The sequence below is a fragment of the Lontra canadensis genome, unplaced genomic scaffold (assembly GCF_010015895.1).
Source record: "Lontra canadensis isolate GAN:19392208 unplaced genomic scaffold, GSC_riverotter_1.0 scaffold7, whole genome shotgun sequence".
In the NCBI taxonomy this organism is placed as follows: Eukaryota; Metazoa; Chordata; class Mammalia; order Carnivora; family Mustelidae; genus Lontra; species Lontra canadensis.
In genome coordinates, this window is record NW_022631001.1 from 14592304 (window position 1) to 14607174 (window position 14871).

At 36.3% G+C, this 14871-nt stretch overlaps 1 protein-coding gene across 9 annotated transcripts in view; it reads left to right on the forward strand.

The window, feature by feature from the left end:
• DLG2 (discs large MAGUK scaffold protein 2) overlaps positions 1-14871 on the forward strand; it is a 1980468-nt gene that overhangs the window by 450915 nt on the left and 1514682 nt on the right. The window contains exon 1 of one of the 9 annotated variants that reach the window (XM_032852932.1): positions 10517-10747. The exons of 7 other annotated variants lie outside the window; for them this stretch is intronic. In XM_032852932.1, the coding sequence (XP_032708823.1) occupies positions 10718-10747 (30 nt within the window). In that variant the 5' untranslated portion in view covers positions 10517-10717. Of the gene's footprint in view, positions 1-10516; positions 10748-14871 lie in introns of those variants that run through there. One more of the 9 variants, XM_032852938.1, reaches the window with a different exon arrangement.

Below are 14871 nucleotides of genomic sequence, written 5' to 3' on the forward strand. Positions count from 1 at the left end.
ACATCTGTATTTTAATGAGCCCTCCAATGGATTCTTAGGTTTGCTACAATTTGAGAATTACTGCCATGAGTAGTAAACCTCTGGACTTCCCTCTGAAGAGTCACTCGACATCTTTTCTATAACATGCTTTAAAACAGTCAATTTAGGGAAGACCTAGAAAGGGATTCGGGGTTTTATAAGGCAATTAAGATAGAAGAAATGCACCATACATACTCTTTAGGTTTCTTGTTTGCAGTTCTCATTTGTTGGTGAGCCTCCTAAAAACTCTGTGTGCTGATTTTCTAACATCATTCAGAAACATATTAATGTCTATATTGCTCTCTACTCATAGTTGCCCACTTTTGACCATAACTTAATTCATAACAGGCTTCTGGAAGTTATTATGCCACGTGGGAGATGTCTTCCCTAAAAATATTGATCCAAAAAAATCAGAATCAGAAATAACTTTTTAAAGATTTTATTTATTTATTTTTTTAATCATTTTATTTATTTATTTTCAGCATAACAGTATTCATTGTTTTTGTACCACACCCAGTGCTCCATGCAGTCCATGCCCTCTCTAATACCCACCACCTGGTTCCCCCAACCTCCCACCCCCCCACCTCTTCAGACCCTTCAGATTGTTTTTCAGAGTCCATAGTCTCTCATTGTTCACGTCCACTTCCAATTTCCCCCAACTGCCTTCTCCTAACTCCCCATGTCCTCCATGCTATTTGTTATGCTCCACAAATAAATGAAACCATATGATAATTCACTCTCTCTGCTTGACTTATTTCACTCAGCATAATCTCTTCCAGTCCCATCCATGTTGCTACAAAAGTTGGGTATTCATCCTTTCTGATGGAGGCCTAATACTCCATAGTGTATATGGACCACATCTTCCTTATCCATTCGTCCGTTGAAGGGCATCTTGGTTCTTTCCACAGTTTGGCGACCGTGGCCATTGCTGCTATAAACATTGGGGTACAGATGGCCCTTCTTTTCACTACATCTGTATTGTTGGGGTCAATACCCAGTAGTGCAATTGCAGGTCATAGGGAAGTTCTATTTTTAATTTCTTGAGGAATCTCCACACTGTTCTCCAAAGAGGCTGCACCAACTTGCATTCCCACCAACAGTGTAAGAGGGTTCCCCTTTCTCCACATCCCCTCCAACACATGTTGTTTCCTGTCTTGCTGATTTTGGCCATTCTAACTGGTGAAAGGTGATATCTCAATGTGGTTTTAATTTGAATCTCCCTGATGGCTAGTGATGATGAACATTTTTTCATGTGTCTGATAGCCATTTGTATGTCTTCATTGGAGAGTGTCTGTTCATATCTTCTGCCCATTTTTTGATATGATTATCTGTTTTGTGTGTGTTGAGTTTGAGGAGTTCTCTATAGATCCTGGATATCAATCTTTTGTCTGTACTGTCATTTGCAAATATCTTCTCCCAAATCCAGATACTTAGAAGTTTACCATTTTCTTGAGAGAGCAAGAAAAAGAGTGAGAATGCGAGAGAGAGAGCACAGAGAGAGAGGGAGAAGCAGGCTCTCCACCGAGCAGGGAGCCCAATGCAGGTCTCCATCCCAGGACCCTAGGATCATGACCTGAGCCAAAGGCAGCTGCTTAACTGACTGAGCCACCCAGGTGCCCTAGAGATTAACTTTCATTTACATTCCTTATTTCTGGTCAGCAGGGAAAATTACCCCATTTTGTTATACTTTCAGTGGAATTTCAGTATGTTTGGAGATGCTTTTTGCCATCATTGAAGTTTAGACAATTGATTTCTCTTCTTTTACAAAGTAGTTTTTTCAACTGCAAACTTTATCTTGCTCCAGTTTCAGGACTTAAGAATCATGCCACTTGTCATATGATGTGGAAAACTCTGAAGTTACAAAGGGCAAAAGAATTTGCAAAATTTATTATAGATGTGTTTTCCAGATCTGATGAAATTTTATAAATCTAGTAAGAAAATTAAAATTAGGAAATGAAAATAAAGATATCAATGAGAATTCTAGACCTTTACTGATAAAGAAATATTTTAAATTTAATGTGGTTCCTTTATTTTATTATTTCCTTTGAACAATCTTAAATAAGTGGAAGTATCTTTTAGGGCTATGCTCCATGTTCAATTAAATCTAATAAACAAAAGGTGAAGTCTGGAGATACAGTTTTCTAGAATCCTAGTGAGAAACAATGAGGATTTCTAATCAGATCACTGGGAGAGGAGGGAATTTTGACAGGACTTGGTTAACAAGTAGATTTGAGAGATGGGTGATATCAGAATGAAAATGGGGATATTTAGGTTGCCTAATGGACAAGCAGAATGAATTCAATAATGACGTCTTAAATTTGAGATAATGGCAGAACAGCTAAGGGGAAGTATTATTAGAGTGTTGGAAAAATTGGTTAAGAACCAAGTGTGATATCAAAAGTAAGACAGTGTGATAGAGTGAAAAGAGAATAAGGTCCACAGTCAGATACCACAGTTTATATCTTGGCTCTACCACTAATTAGTCATGCAACCTCAAGCAGATTAAATGGCCTCTATTGCTATTTGTAAAATGTAGGTAGTCTCTATCTTGTAGGGCCATAATAAGGAACAAATGAAACAAAAGGACTGATAGCTAAATATTCTGATTATTATTTACATTTGGAGACATGACTGGAGAACTAAATGTCTCCTAAAAGTATTTAAGTTTTAGATAATGTTTTGGTTCTTTGGTACTTTAAATCTAATTTCTTAAGCAGAAAAGAGCTAATCTTGTGAATTAAAACTGGTGAAGGTATTAAGTGGATACTATGCAAATACCGTACTGGATGGGACATAAAGTTAGGTCTCTTTTAACAAGAACAGAGAGGTAATTGGGTGGAGAGAAATTTGACTATAAGAAACTATCAGACAAAAGGAAGCATGATGTAGGAGTAGGTCATAATTAGAAGCCGGAGATCTTGGGTCATTGTCTTTGTCCTCTGATTATTTGGGAGTTCTTGGACAAATCACTTGGCCAATCTATGCCTCAATTTCCTAATCTAATGTGACTAGATAATTTATGTTTTAAGTTATAATACACTTATAACACTTTGATAGAATAGGAAAGTTATTGTTAGAGAATCCCAACATTGCCTTAATTTTTTTTCAGATTAAAATGTATCTGTTAATGTACTCTGTTAAATACCTGCACCTTCTGATTGAGAATAACTTTGGCAACTTGTCTCTATTTCACTATTTACTGTCCTTGACAATATTTATAAGGAATCTTCTTTTCCTTAATGCAACTCAGCCATGGGGAAGAAGATTTTTGTGTTTGTTTGTTTTAGGGAATGAGAGCAGAATGGGGATTTCCTTGCCTTTATATAGATACCTTAGATGCTCCCCATGGTCCTTACTTTAAAATGGTTCCAAGTTATAAAATGGTTCCAAGTTAATCTTCCTGGAGAACTAAGTTCAGAAATACCACAGAATCATCCTCTCACTCCCACCCCATATCAGCTTCAAGTTCCACATAGCAAGACTTACAAACTGATTGCCCCCCAGTCTGAAAAAAACACAGACTCAGAGGATTAAAAGTAATTTTAATAGTAATTTGAAGCAATGATTCTGCTCAGTCCTAAATTTCCTCTATTACTGTCCTATAAGGGAGAATCTGTCTTCTCCTGGAAAGCCTCTAGTTATAGGATATTTACCACCTCCCAAGGTGTTCACTCCATCTGGACAAGTTTAAATATTATGTAGTTATTTATTAAAATTAAACTCATGATATTCAGACCATTTTAGCACTGAGTATATTTTCTATTTCCTAATGTCAGTGAAAGCAAAATGGTAAACTTCTAAGTATCTGGATTAATGGGGAATAATCTTTTCTTTTTAATGAGATACTGTAGTTAACTCTGGCTAATTTGGTTTACTAACATAAAAGGTAGAATGTAATTACTCCTCATTTTCTGGTTGTTGAAGATACTGTGCTTTATCTTTGAGCATCTTGTAAGGCCTCAGGTTCAGTGTTCTGCCTTTTAAAGAACAATGACTAGACTTCTTTACTAGCAATGCAGGAGATCAGGTTTTTGTGTTACCAACTCTGACATATTCATAAAACAATTTTAGCTAGTCAATCCAAATGTCAATTACTGATTTACTAGTTGCCTCTGAAGCAACGCAAATACTACAGAAATGATATTCTGGTTATTTGATATTTCTGTATTTAGGAACTTAGTTTTTGTTTTGTTTTGTTTTATTTTGCTTTACAAATGTTTGAAAACAGCAAGCCACACACTGACAGTTCAGAGAATATTCAGATATAGAGCCCTCGAACCAAACATTTGAAGTTTATGGTATTTACTACCTGGATAGACGAGTTAATGATTTTGAAAGTACATCAGATCAGCATTATACTGAAGACGGAATGGGACGTGGCATTAGATGATCAAGCTTCGTGACCTGGTTCATCTGCTAAGTCAGTAGCGTGCCCACCATGCACTAGTTTACCAACCGAATAGCTATATAAATTTGAGCAAGTCAATTTTTCCTGAGTCTCAGTTTCGTCACCTGTAAAATTATACTTAATTCACTGGTTGTAAATACTCAATGAGAATATGTATATGAATGTGTCTAATTACAGCCTGCCAAATAAAAAGTTAATGCTAAATCTGAAAATTACTCTTTATTTTCTGTATTTGTAAATACTGTGGTTAGTGTAAACACATATTGAGAAACCAAGCTATATTAAAAGTGATAGAGTGCAAATCTCATGTTGTATCCTGATTCTAACACTGTTTAAAAAAAAAAAAAAAGAGTTTCTCTGGGATACATCTTACTATTCATTCAAAAAAGACTTTCACATCTGCTACACATCTGGCCACTGTTCTAAATACTGGTGATACAGCCACAGACAAAACAGACAAACTTCTTGCTCCCAGGAATACATTTCAAATAGAGGATATGGTAAGATATGAATAAAGAAGATAATTTCAGATTGTGATGTTTCCTATGAAGGAAATAAATAGGATTATTTAATAGAGAATGATAGAAGGGAATGTAATTTAATTAAGGAGGTCAGTTGGGGAAGGGCTTATAAAGTGCTAACATCTGAGCAGAGACCTTAATGATGAGAAAGGAGACAGCTGTATGGAAACCCAGGGGAAGAGGGTTTCAGACAGAGGGAGCAACAAATTCAAGGCCATGAGGAAGAATGAGAGTGAAACACTATGTTTGAGGAACAGATAGCAGGCCAGTGTAATGGGATGTAAAAAGGTAGAGTGTGGGAAGGGCAGTAAACAAATACTACAGAGGTGATTAAATCAACTTGAAATAGCATTTCAGATCATATAGCTTTCCAGATTTGTGGCCTATGCACAATTATTGGGATTATTAAACTCTATTCGACTCACAGCATTGGATAACAGTAGGAAAAATTAAGCTTTATAAGGAATGTACTTAATGTTCAACAAACTTTATATAAACTTTGTTTTTTTTTTAGGGAAGTGGTTTTTATTGAATTTTTTTTTTATCATTTATAGTTTACCATCTGTAATTATCTAAATTTCAAAGATTGTTTCAATTTGATGATAATAAGGGGGAGTGTTTACATGGTTATCAGTTACATATGTTTCAGTTCACTTAGATGAGCAAAACTGACATGCAAACCATTGTGGAAAAGTAGGTGAAAAATGAATACTTCTTGATTTCTGGTGGTAATTTTTGATTCATTCAAAAATTTTATTTAATATTTATGTGTGCCTTACAAAGAAACGTACATACTTAACATACACAGAATACGTAGACTCCTACCTTTCCTAAATCATTTTCAAGATGTGATACCACCCAGGTATTTTTTCATCATGGAAACTGTCTAGAGAAGTCAGTCCTTTTCTAGTTGATCCTAATTTCCTATTTGCCTCTGGAGAGTTTGGAAATGAGGGCAGGCATTTTGCCATGATCTGCCTGAAGTCTATTTATTTTACTAAGCTAACAAGCTATGCAGATGTCATTTCTGCGCCTGCTGTCCTGGGTATATGAAGAACAGACAGACGGGATGGAAGTCCATGTGGGTGGATTTCTTCAGTTATTTCCCTTGGAGCTAATCTTTCTAACTGGAGGCTATTCCTTGTGGGCTACTCCCAAGGCCCTTATAAGCTCTAACGACCTCAGTATAGGAGCCCAGAGATGTGCCTGTCTTTTTAGGGAGAATGCAAGTTGTTTGTAATTAGTCTGCACAGAGTAGAAGCTACCTTCTGCTGGAGAAGGCCTTTCCCATCTGTTTGTGTCTCACTGTGAGGTTGGACCCACCCAGTGAGGTAGAAACTGCCTCAGGATTTGGGGTATGGAAAGCACAATGTATTCTGGTTTGGAGTAATTTAGGGGCTGTGTCACCTACGGCGAATTACATAATCTCAGAGAGCTTCAGTTTCTTCATCTATGAAACAGGGGTTGTATTTCCTTTTTGAAGGGTATAGTGACCATCAGAGATAATATGTATAAAGTATCTGACACATGATTTCTGATAATAGCCACATGACAAATATAAATATAATAAATATAAATATTTGTATTTGCAAATATCTTCAGATATCTTTAGATATATAAAACCAATCTATTTCTTAAATATACAATACATGTAATATATAGTCTCTCATATATATATTCATATATCTATATATCTCTCTATCAATGATAGCTATCTGTACATATGGTTCTCAAGTGGACGAAGGGTGCATATCATAGGTTAAAAATATCTCTTATCAAGAAAAAATTAACAACATAACTGAATCGGTGATCATTCTTTCATTCCCCAAATATTTATTTTGTACCTCTTAAGTAAGGATATCATACTAGGTGGCAGAGAATTACATTGTATCTGTACTCGAGGGGTTTAGATTCTAGGAGAATAAGCAAAGGATATTTTTCACTCTTAGATTTTTTCCCCCCATGGGGGGAAAAACAAAGTAATGCATATAAATAGTTAGGATACAGGCTTAGTACAAGTAATTTATAAAAGTAATTTTCTGATATCAAACCTCCAATGGTTGATTTTACTTAGAATCAATATGTTCCTGGATTGGTATCATTAACCTTAAGGAATATCAAATCAAGTAAAGCAATTTTCAGGCTGTGGCTTTATATCTTGGCAAATACTTCTTGTGAAATCACAGACCCAATCGAGCTCTATGTCTGTAAAAAAAAAAAAAAAAAAAGAAAGAAAAACTTCAAGCTGATGCCCTGTTAATTTTAAAAATAAAAGAATGTTTCCCTTGAGACAAAGAAGTGGATTATCTTCTATCATCTTTACATCTGAGGAAAATCAATGGAGAGCAAGGTATACACAAAGTAGAAAGCTGCAGCCTAAATAGAACTACACTTCAAAATGTTAGTTATTTTCTTTTATCTAAACATACAAATGTTGTCCAATTAATCACATGTGGTAAACACAGCCTAATGATTATAGAACATGTATATTCCACATGCTTTTGCAGCACATTTGTACTCACTTAACATTACATGAATGATGCTCTTTTTTTTCCCCAGCAGAGGCTGCATGTTGTTTGTAAAATGCCTGCTCTAAAGTGCTTTTATTTAATGGAAACTCACTAGATGTGTACATGTAAGCTGCTTGCATAAAGATGAAAAATAGTATTGATTTACTTCTTTTTCAAATATAAAGTGTGCATTACATTCTTCTTCCTCACAACTCCTAGCTAACCCTGTGGGTCCTTCTCAACTCAATACAAGGTTCCTCTCTGTATAGCTTTCCCTGGCTCCTCTATTCTGGATTAAATGCCTCTGTGTTGTGATTCTCAAATACCCCAAGTGCTTGCTGTACTGTACTAGTTGATACATTTGTAGGCAGGAATTTGGCTAGCTTTTACTCACCCTTGTGTCCCCACATAAGTACATTGTTAAACCCATTTGTTGAGTTAATGAGATACTGCAGTAGGCAAAGGGAATATAGAGTCAAAATTGCCAATAAAGAGCCCTTGTTCTAGTAAGGGATACAAACATTAATCCAAAAATCATATAGCAAGCCCTCAATAAACACATGTTAGGGGTGCCCGAGTGCCTCAGTGGGTTAAGCCTCTGCCTTTGGCTCAGGTCATAATCTCAGGGTCCTGGGATGGAGCCCCGCCTCGGGCTCTCTGCTCAGCGGGGAGCCTACTCCCCCCCACCTCCTGCCTCTCTGCCTATTTGTGATATCTCTTTCTCTGTCAAATAAATAAATAAATAAATCATTTTTTAAAAGATACTAAGTTAACCAATATTAAAAAAAAAAAAACATGTTAGATGAATGACTTTGGAAGTGTATGTGGTATGCCAGAAGCTATGCTAGATGAGTTGCCTTCATTCTGTTGGCCTTTACAGTTTGTGGAGTGTTTCATCTGTGATTAGTCAGGCTGAAGGTTAGTTAAGCTTCCTATGTCAGTTTGTCCATATCTTAGCTTTCTCTACTCTAGGGAAATGGATATGGTTCCAAAGATACCTTTCTTACAAGGGTACCTTGTAAAATATCCATCTTACTCTGCTACATGATTTATTTCCTTTCTCTAGTTCCTGAGTGTTTCTGTTACGATCACGACCAACAAAACTTGGGACTTGCAATAAGTTACTACATATTTGTCCTGGGGAAGTCATTTAAATTTTCAAGTGGTAAGAATATCACAAGTGCTTTATCAACTTCAAAGTGCTGTAGGAACATAAAGCCTAATGATTTTGAGGATGAATATAGCAGTCAGTCAATCAGTTGCATATTGGATAGCTTGTTTGTGTCACAGAAACACTGAAACCTGGGTAAGTTCAAAGATGTGATGTTATACATACTTGGAGGCAAGTTTAGGAAGTAAATGAGTTAAATTATTATGATGATGTAATAAATGGGATGTAAATAATCAAAGTGATGATTTTTTTAACCTTTTGATATTGCTGAACTATACGATAGTCACCTAATTGAATGGACCAGAACCTGGGTTTTATTTGTGTTGTTTAACTTGGAAATAATCTGAAGTTTATTACACCAGTAGGATAACAGTTTTATAACTGTAAAAAACAAGTTTTTGAACCCCTTTTTTTCTTTCCTCCTCTGAACACATAACTGATTTGGTATGAACTTTTTGATATTTTAAAAAAATCCGTAGGATAGTGCTCTCATTTGGGTAGAATAATGACATGTCAGTTTCTGAGACACTCGTCTATTTAGCAATCGGGAAGATATTAAGGTTAGAACCTGAATAATTCATGAAAGGTGGATTAATTTTACATGTTCAGCCCATTTTAAAATTGTTTATTGTAGAAACTATATTTTTTTAATGAAAAATGAGTGTGTGTGTGTGTGTGGTAGGTGGGGAATGGTTCTACTGGTATCTTAAAGAGGTAATCACAGTATGTATGGGTCCCTAGACACTTCTTAATGTTCTCAGTGATCTAATTGACCATGTGTTTTCTTCTTAGGAGGCAAAAGGAGGCACTGATTTCCCATTTTTATTGATCAGGTAGTGCTTTCCATTCTGTCATTCATTCTAATTCCCCCACCCCTTCTCTCTGCACCCCTGTTTCTTTCTGTCTTTTCCAGTCTGTCTTTGTCTATGTGTCTAATAGGATGAAGGAAAAGTATATTATTATCCAGAGTGATGCTTGTCAAACGTCTCAAAGGCAGTCTGTGTAGCAGTTTTGCTGGAAGATAGGGAGGGATTTGAGGGGAGGGGGAAGGTTAATCACTTGGCTGTTGAAATGCTACAGAAGGGAACACAAAGCTCTGCCCACATAATGAGTGCCCGCAGGCAGCCAGTGAGGAGGGAAAAGTTCGGGAAAAGAACTCATTTCTTGTCTCTCAGAATGTGGAACTTTTGTAAACACATCGGAACCTCCTGTCACCCCAATTTTATAATACACTTATTTCTTAAAATATTTAGGTTGTGTATTCACAGACGTCAGTGACCACACAAATAGGTACGGAAAGAAAAGAAGAAATTTAATCTTTCTAAGTTAAACCTCCAGATCTGCAGTTTTTAATGTCCCTGGCCCGATTTTCCTTTTCCAGCTGTTAGTCATTTGTAGGAAGCTGCCCTTGTAATTGCAAGTGAGTTGGGATGTGATGTATTCAGCACTGCGTGCACCGTAGCTTTTCAGTCATATCTTTCGAGTCATTCAGACTCCCGGGGAATCATGTTCATAATAAATAGCTTTTTATTATCCAAAGCCGCTGTTCTGGCAGCGAAACGACAGCCCTTTGATAGATGGGCCGGGTCGTTTTTTGTGTTGTGCTTACTCAGAGTTGTTAGTAGGAAAGACGAAGGCAGCAAAGGGGGGACTTTGGCAAAGCAGCTCTTATGGGTATACTGAAGCAGTAGATCAGAATTCAGAAACAAGAACGAGAGCTGAAATGTGATTCTCTGGTGCCTGGTGTAACACTTCTCTCCACCGTAGAACTGTGCGGGGCACTCTCAGGAGCCTCTTTCCGATCTCCGAATCCACTAAAGGACCATGCAGCCGCGGAGCCCAGCAAGCCGCCGGGAAGTTTTGCCGGAGCTGATTTCTAGGGGATTTTCCGGTGCCTAGGAGAATCCTGCTTGCTTTGAGCTGTGTGGAGGAGGGCTCCAGTTTCCCATGAGGGGCCCCCTTGGAAAAGCCGTCTGTGCAGAATCCAGGCTCTGCTTCTCTCTGTGTGCTATTTATCAAAAGGCTTTTCTCACCTTTGCTGATTTGCTGGTGTGATTTCCATGTACTGAGTCCTGTGTAGGGATCCAGGATGGATTGCCTGTGCATTGTCACCACAAAGGTAGGATAGGAAACAGGGCTGTTGTGTGCAGCATTTTTCTATTATTATTCTGGTCCTGTAATTAAACAGCTCTGGTAGGTGCTGTCAGTTCATGAGATAAAATGGTTAGTATAATGTACTTTGCTGGGCATTTTGTTCCCCATGATGGTCTGAGGGTCCTATCCTCATTTGATTTCAACTTCTTTAGTGATATTGTGTGTTTGTGCAAATGAAAGAGGAATTTGCCTGTGTTTTTTTACGGAAGGATTTGCTTTTGCCTCTATTTATAGCTCAATATTAAAATATCTATAGTAGTAGTATAGCTTACACATCATTTTAACATAACATTTAAGGGTAGTCTTTCTGAGTGTGATAATTATCTTTTCATTTAAAAACCATGTCTCCTATGCTTGAAGAAGCCAATCAGCTTTACTGTGCCTTGACGTATTGTTTCTGATTGGAGAATTCTGACATTCTGTATTTTAGTGATTTTTTTTTAAAGGAAAAAAAAATCCTTAGGCCCTAATTTAAAATAAACAGACAAACAAACACAATAGTTAATGTTGAACCAATTCTATTTTGATTAGAAGCAAATGAAATATTTGCATTATCAGAAATAGAAATAAAAGTGGGATTGGAATAAAATCAATAGGCATTCCTTTTATGGGTTTATAGAAAAGATCTAGAAATTTCAAATGCATTTTATTTTATTCTGTCATCAGTTCAAAATAAGATATTTAAATTTCATAAACACTGGTTATTTAAAATTACTATTATTTTTTTAAAGAACTAATTAAAATACACTTATTCATCAGCTTCCTTTTCACTTTGCATGTAGGCACACCATGAGTTAGTTTGAGCTATATCTTTTAGTATCTCACATTGATTAGACACCCATTAAACATGACAAAATCAATACCTTAGTGCATAAGACTCATTAAGTGTAGATTTCCCACTGTGATCTCCTTTCACCACTAAAGAAAAGATTATTTAATTTTGAAGCCACAAGCCAAGTTCTTTTCCAGATTATATTTCAAAAGATCTTAATGGATCTCTTCCCACATGACCTAGTATCACATGGCAGCTTCATTGATGTCAATAGAGCTGAAGCCTAAAAATTTCTGTTGGGGTTAGTTGACCAGCCTCAAAATTACATTAATACCTTATTTTACTTTTAAAAGTTGCCTACCATCCAATTCGGTTTTTTCCAGGTAAGTCAGCAAGAACAAACTAAAAAACAAACAAACAAACAAACAAAAAAACGCTAAGTGAGAAATTTTATTTCCATAGGTTATCTAGAAAAGGAAATAGTCTCTTAAACATGTTGTACTTTCACTGACGTATTACACTCAGTGTTACTTTTCTTGAGTGGTTACTGTCAGGTCTGACTTACATGTATTTCATTTATCCCCAAATCATAATAATTGCAGGTACTGTGAAATATAATTAGTACTTTAAAAATAAGTTATGAAAAGTTATTAATTATAAACCCAAACTATAATCTGTTGCATTGAACAATTTGTTAAACAATTAAATTGACACTGCGAACTTAGTTTCCTCAATTTGGAAAACATGATCTAGTTAATAAAATATGTCATGTGCTTTATATTCTTTTAACAAAGTATTAATGACCACAGGTAAAATGGAAAATTACTATTCCGCTTTAAATGCTATATCAGACATACATGTCATTATTCTAATATTTTGATTTATCATGTAAATTATACAACTCAACAGGACAAACACCCATGTGAGAATTCATGAATTTTCTGAATTATATTCATGAATATTTCTAGGGTGGTACAAATATCATCTTCATAGGACAAACATATTTACAACAAATTCATATCATGATGGTAGTAAATAATGCATGACTGATTTAAAAGCTCCATAAGAGTGAGAGCCTTCCTGGCCAGCTTCAGATCCCAAATCCTGTCCACCCAAATCCTACTACCATTGGTACTCTTATTTTTCCCCAAGTGGCCGTGCACTGGGGATGTCCTTGCCACACTTTCCTGGGACTCTTTGATAGGAAACTTGCCAACAACTTGGAAATTTTAATTCTAATTTGGCTCAACTCCCATCTCATTCTTCTCTAGCAATGAGTCTATCTTCTAGCTGCTCTGGCTGAGATACTTTCTTCAAGTCTGCCTTTACGGCAGCTCTGTGTGAGACTGGAACTCATAACTATCCTGATCTGTCCTGGGCTCCACCTCACCTACAGTGCATCTCAGTATCACCCTTGTCAAAGTTTTCACTGGCAGGGAAACATAAATACTTTCCCTGGTTCTCTTTTCTTCCTGTGTTTGCATGAAAGGCACTTACTGTCCCACTTGGACCCATGTTACACACACTATTACACACACTGTAGAAGTAAATTTCTCTTCATGTCTCTGCTCCACATTCCTAAGAATGGGTGTTAGAAGATTAATGAGAGGAGAGATTATGACAAATCAAGACAAAGCACTGTATAATGGCTTATAAAAGGATCTATTAGACATACCAGAGAAGTATTTTTATTTTTAGCTTTTCTACATATAAAAAAAGAAGTGACTGTAACACATTTCATAATAATCTAACCCTTTTGATAAAATAATCCTATCCTATCTCACCCATAAAACTCAGGTTGCTTACTGTCTTAATTACTCTAGCCTGGTCAGACTGATTTGCCCTCAGGTTTGGGGTAAAATCTTTTAGGCCAGGAAATAATCAGAGCAACCAAAAACAGAGTTTCTGCCACAGGGATCCCAAGGTCTTTTCAGATGTTCAGAAAACTCACTTTAAAAGAAGATTGAGTCATCTCTTTTATTTGACTGTTCCTGTCCAGTTTCACTTTCCACTCTTTTGTCACAGATGTCACTACTGAGAAAAAGAAGTAACATGACTTAGCATGAAAAGTAGAACTCTAGAGCAAGACTTGGACTTAAACTGTAGTTCTGACAATTACTAGCTTAAGGTTTACCAAGTTGTTTAACCTGATCTCCCTGAGCCTTGATTTCCTCATCTGTAAAAAGGATGTATTATCTGTGTGTGAGTGATGTTGTGGTAATAGAAAGTACCTACCACAATTCCTGGTGTATGGAAAGAATTCAATATAGAACAATTTATTGAGTAGCACACAATTTATATCTTTAATCTATCCCTGTGTTTGGTTGTGGTCACTGAGGAAAATGAGGTCATCTTAATAATACTGATTAAACGCTATTTACTAGTTAATATAACACATTTTATAGGGTGGGCATTTCCTTTTCTTTTAAGATTTTATTTATTTATTTGAGAGAGAGAGTGAGAGTGAGCGCGAGAGGGAGAGCACCAGTAGGAGGAGAGACAGAGGGAGAGGGAGAAACAAACTCCCTGCTGTGCAGAGAGCCTGATGTGAAACTTGATCCCAGGGCCCTGAGATGAGCTGAAGGCAGACACTTATGTGACTGAGTTACTCAGGTGCCCCGGAGTGGGCATTTCTTAAATATGTTTTGAATAATTGTAAAACAATAGTCCCAATAATTTTGATAACTAAAGTATAAGGCAGATAATGTTAGACTATGTTAAGGCACAGACATTCTGTTGGGTGATTGGCCAATAGGACAACAGTTCTAGACGGCAAAGCAGAGTATTCAGGGGTAAATTTGATAAAATGCAAGCAGTAAGTCAAATTTTTCTTTTCTTGTGTGGGGATTCTTAAGTAGTAGTAGTAGTAGTATATGTAGTAGTATATTGTTTTGACAAAAGAACAGAAGAAAGGTGCAACTTTGTAAAATCAAAGTAAATCTGCACTTTGTAACTTTGTGTACCAAGAGGCATCTGGGTATCAATGTCCTTGCCTGTCAAATGAGTGTATTTTATTGCACGTTTGAGGTTCTTCCTTTTCCCTCTCTAACCAGTGTTATTCTAAAGTGTATTATCTCTGCAAATAAAATTATTTATGTACACTAAGTATCTTAAAAAGTAATAGTGGGTAAAATATACAATGATATCATTTCCCATGTCCGTTAACCACACTTACAGACACTAAAGAAAGTTTAAAAAAATCTGCAAATATGACTACAATACGTTAGGTAGCTGCTGTAATTTGTAATAGAGGAATGATGGTACTATTAATTTTTAATGTGTTTAACGGTATTAGCAGGTTATGGCGCATAATAAAA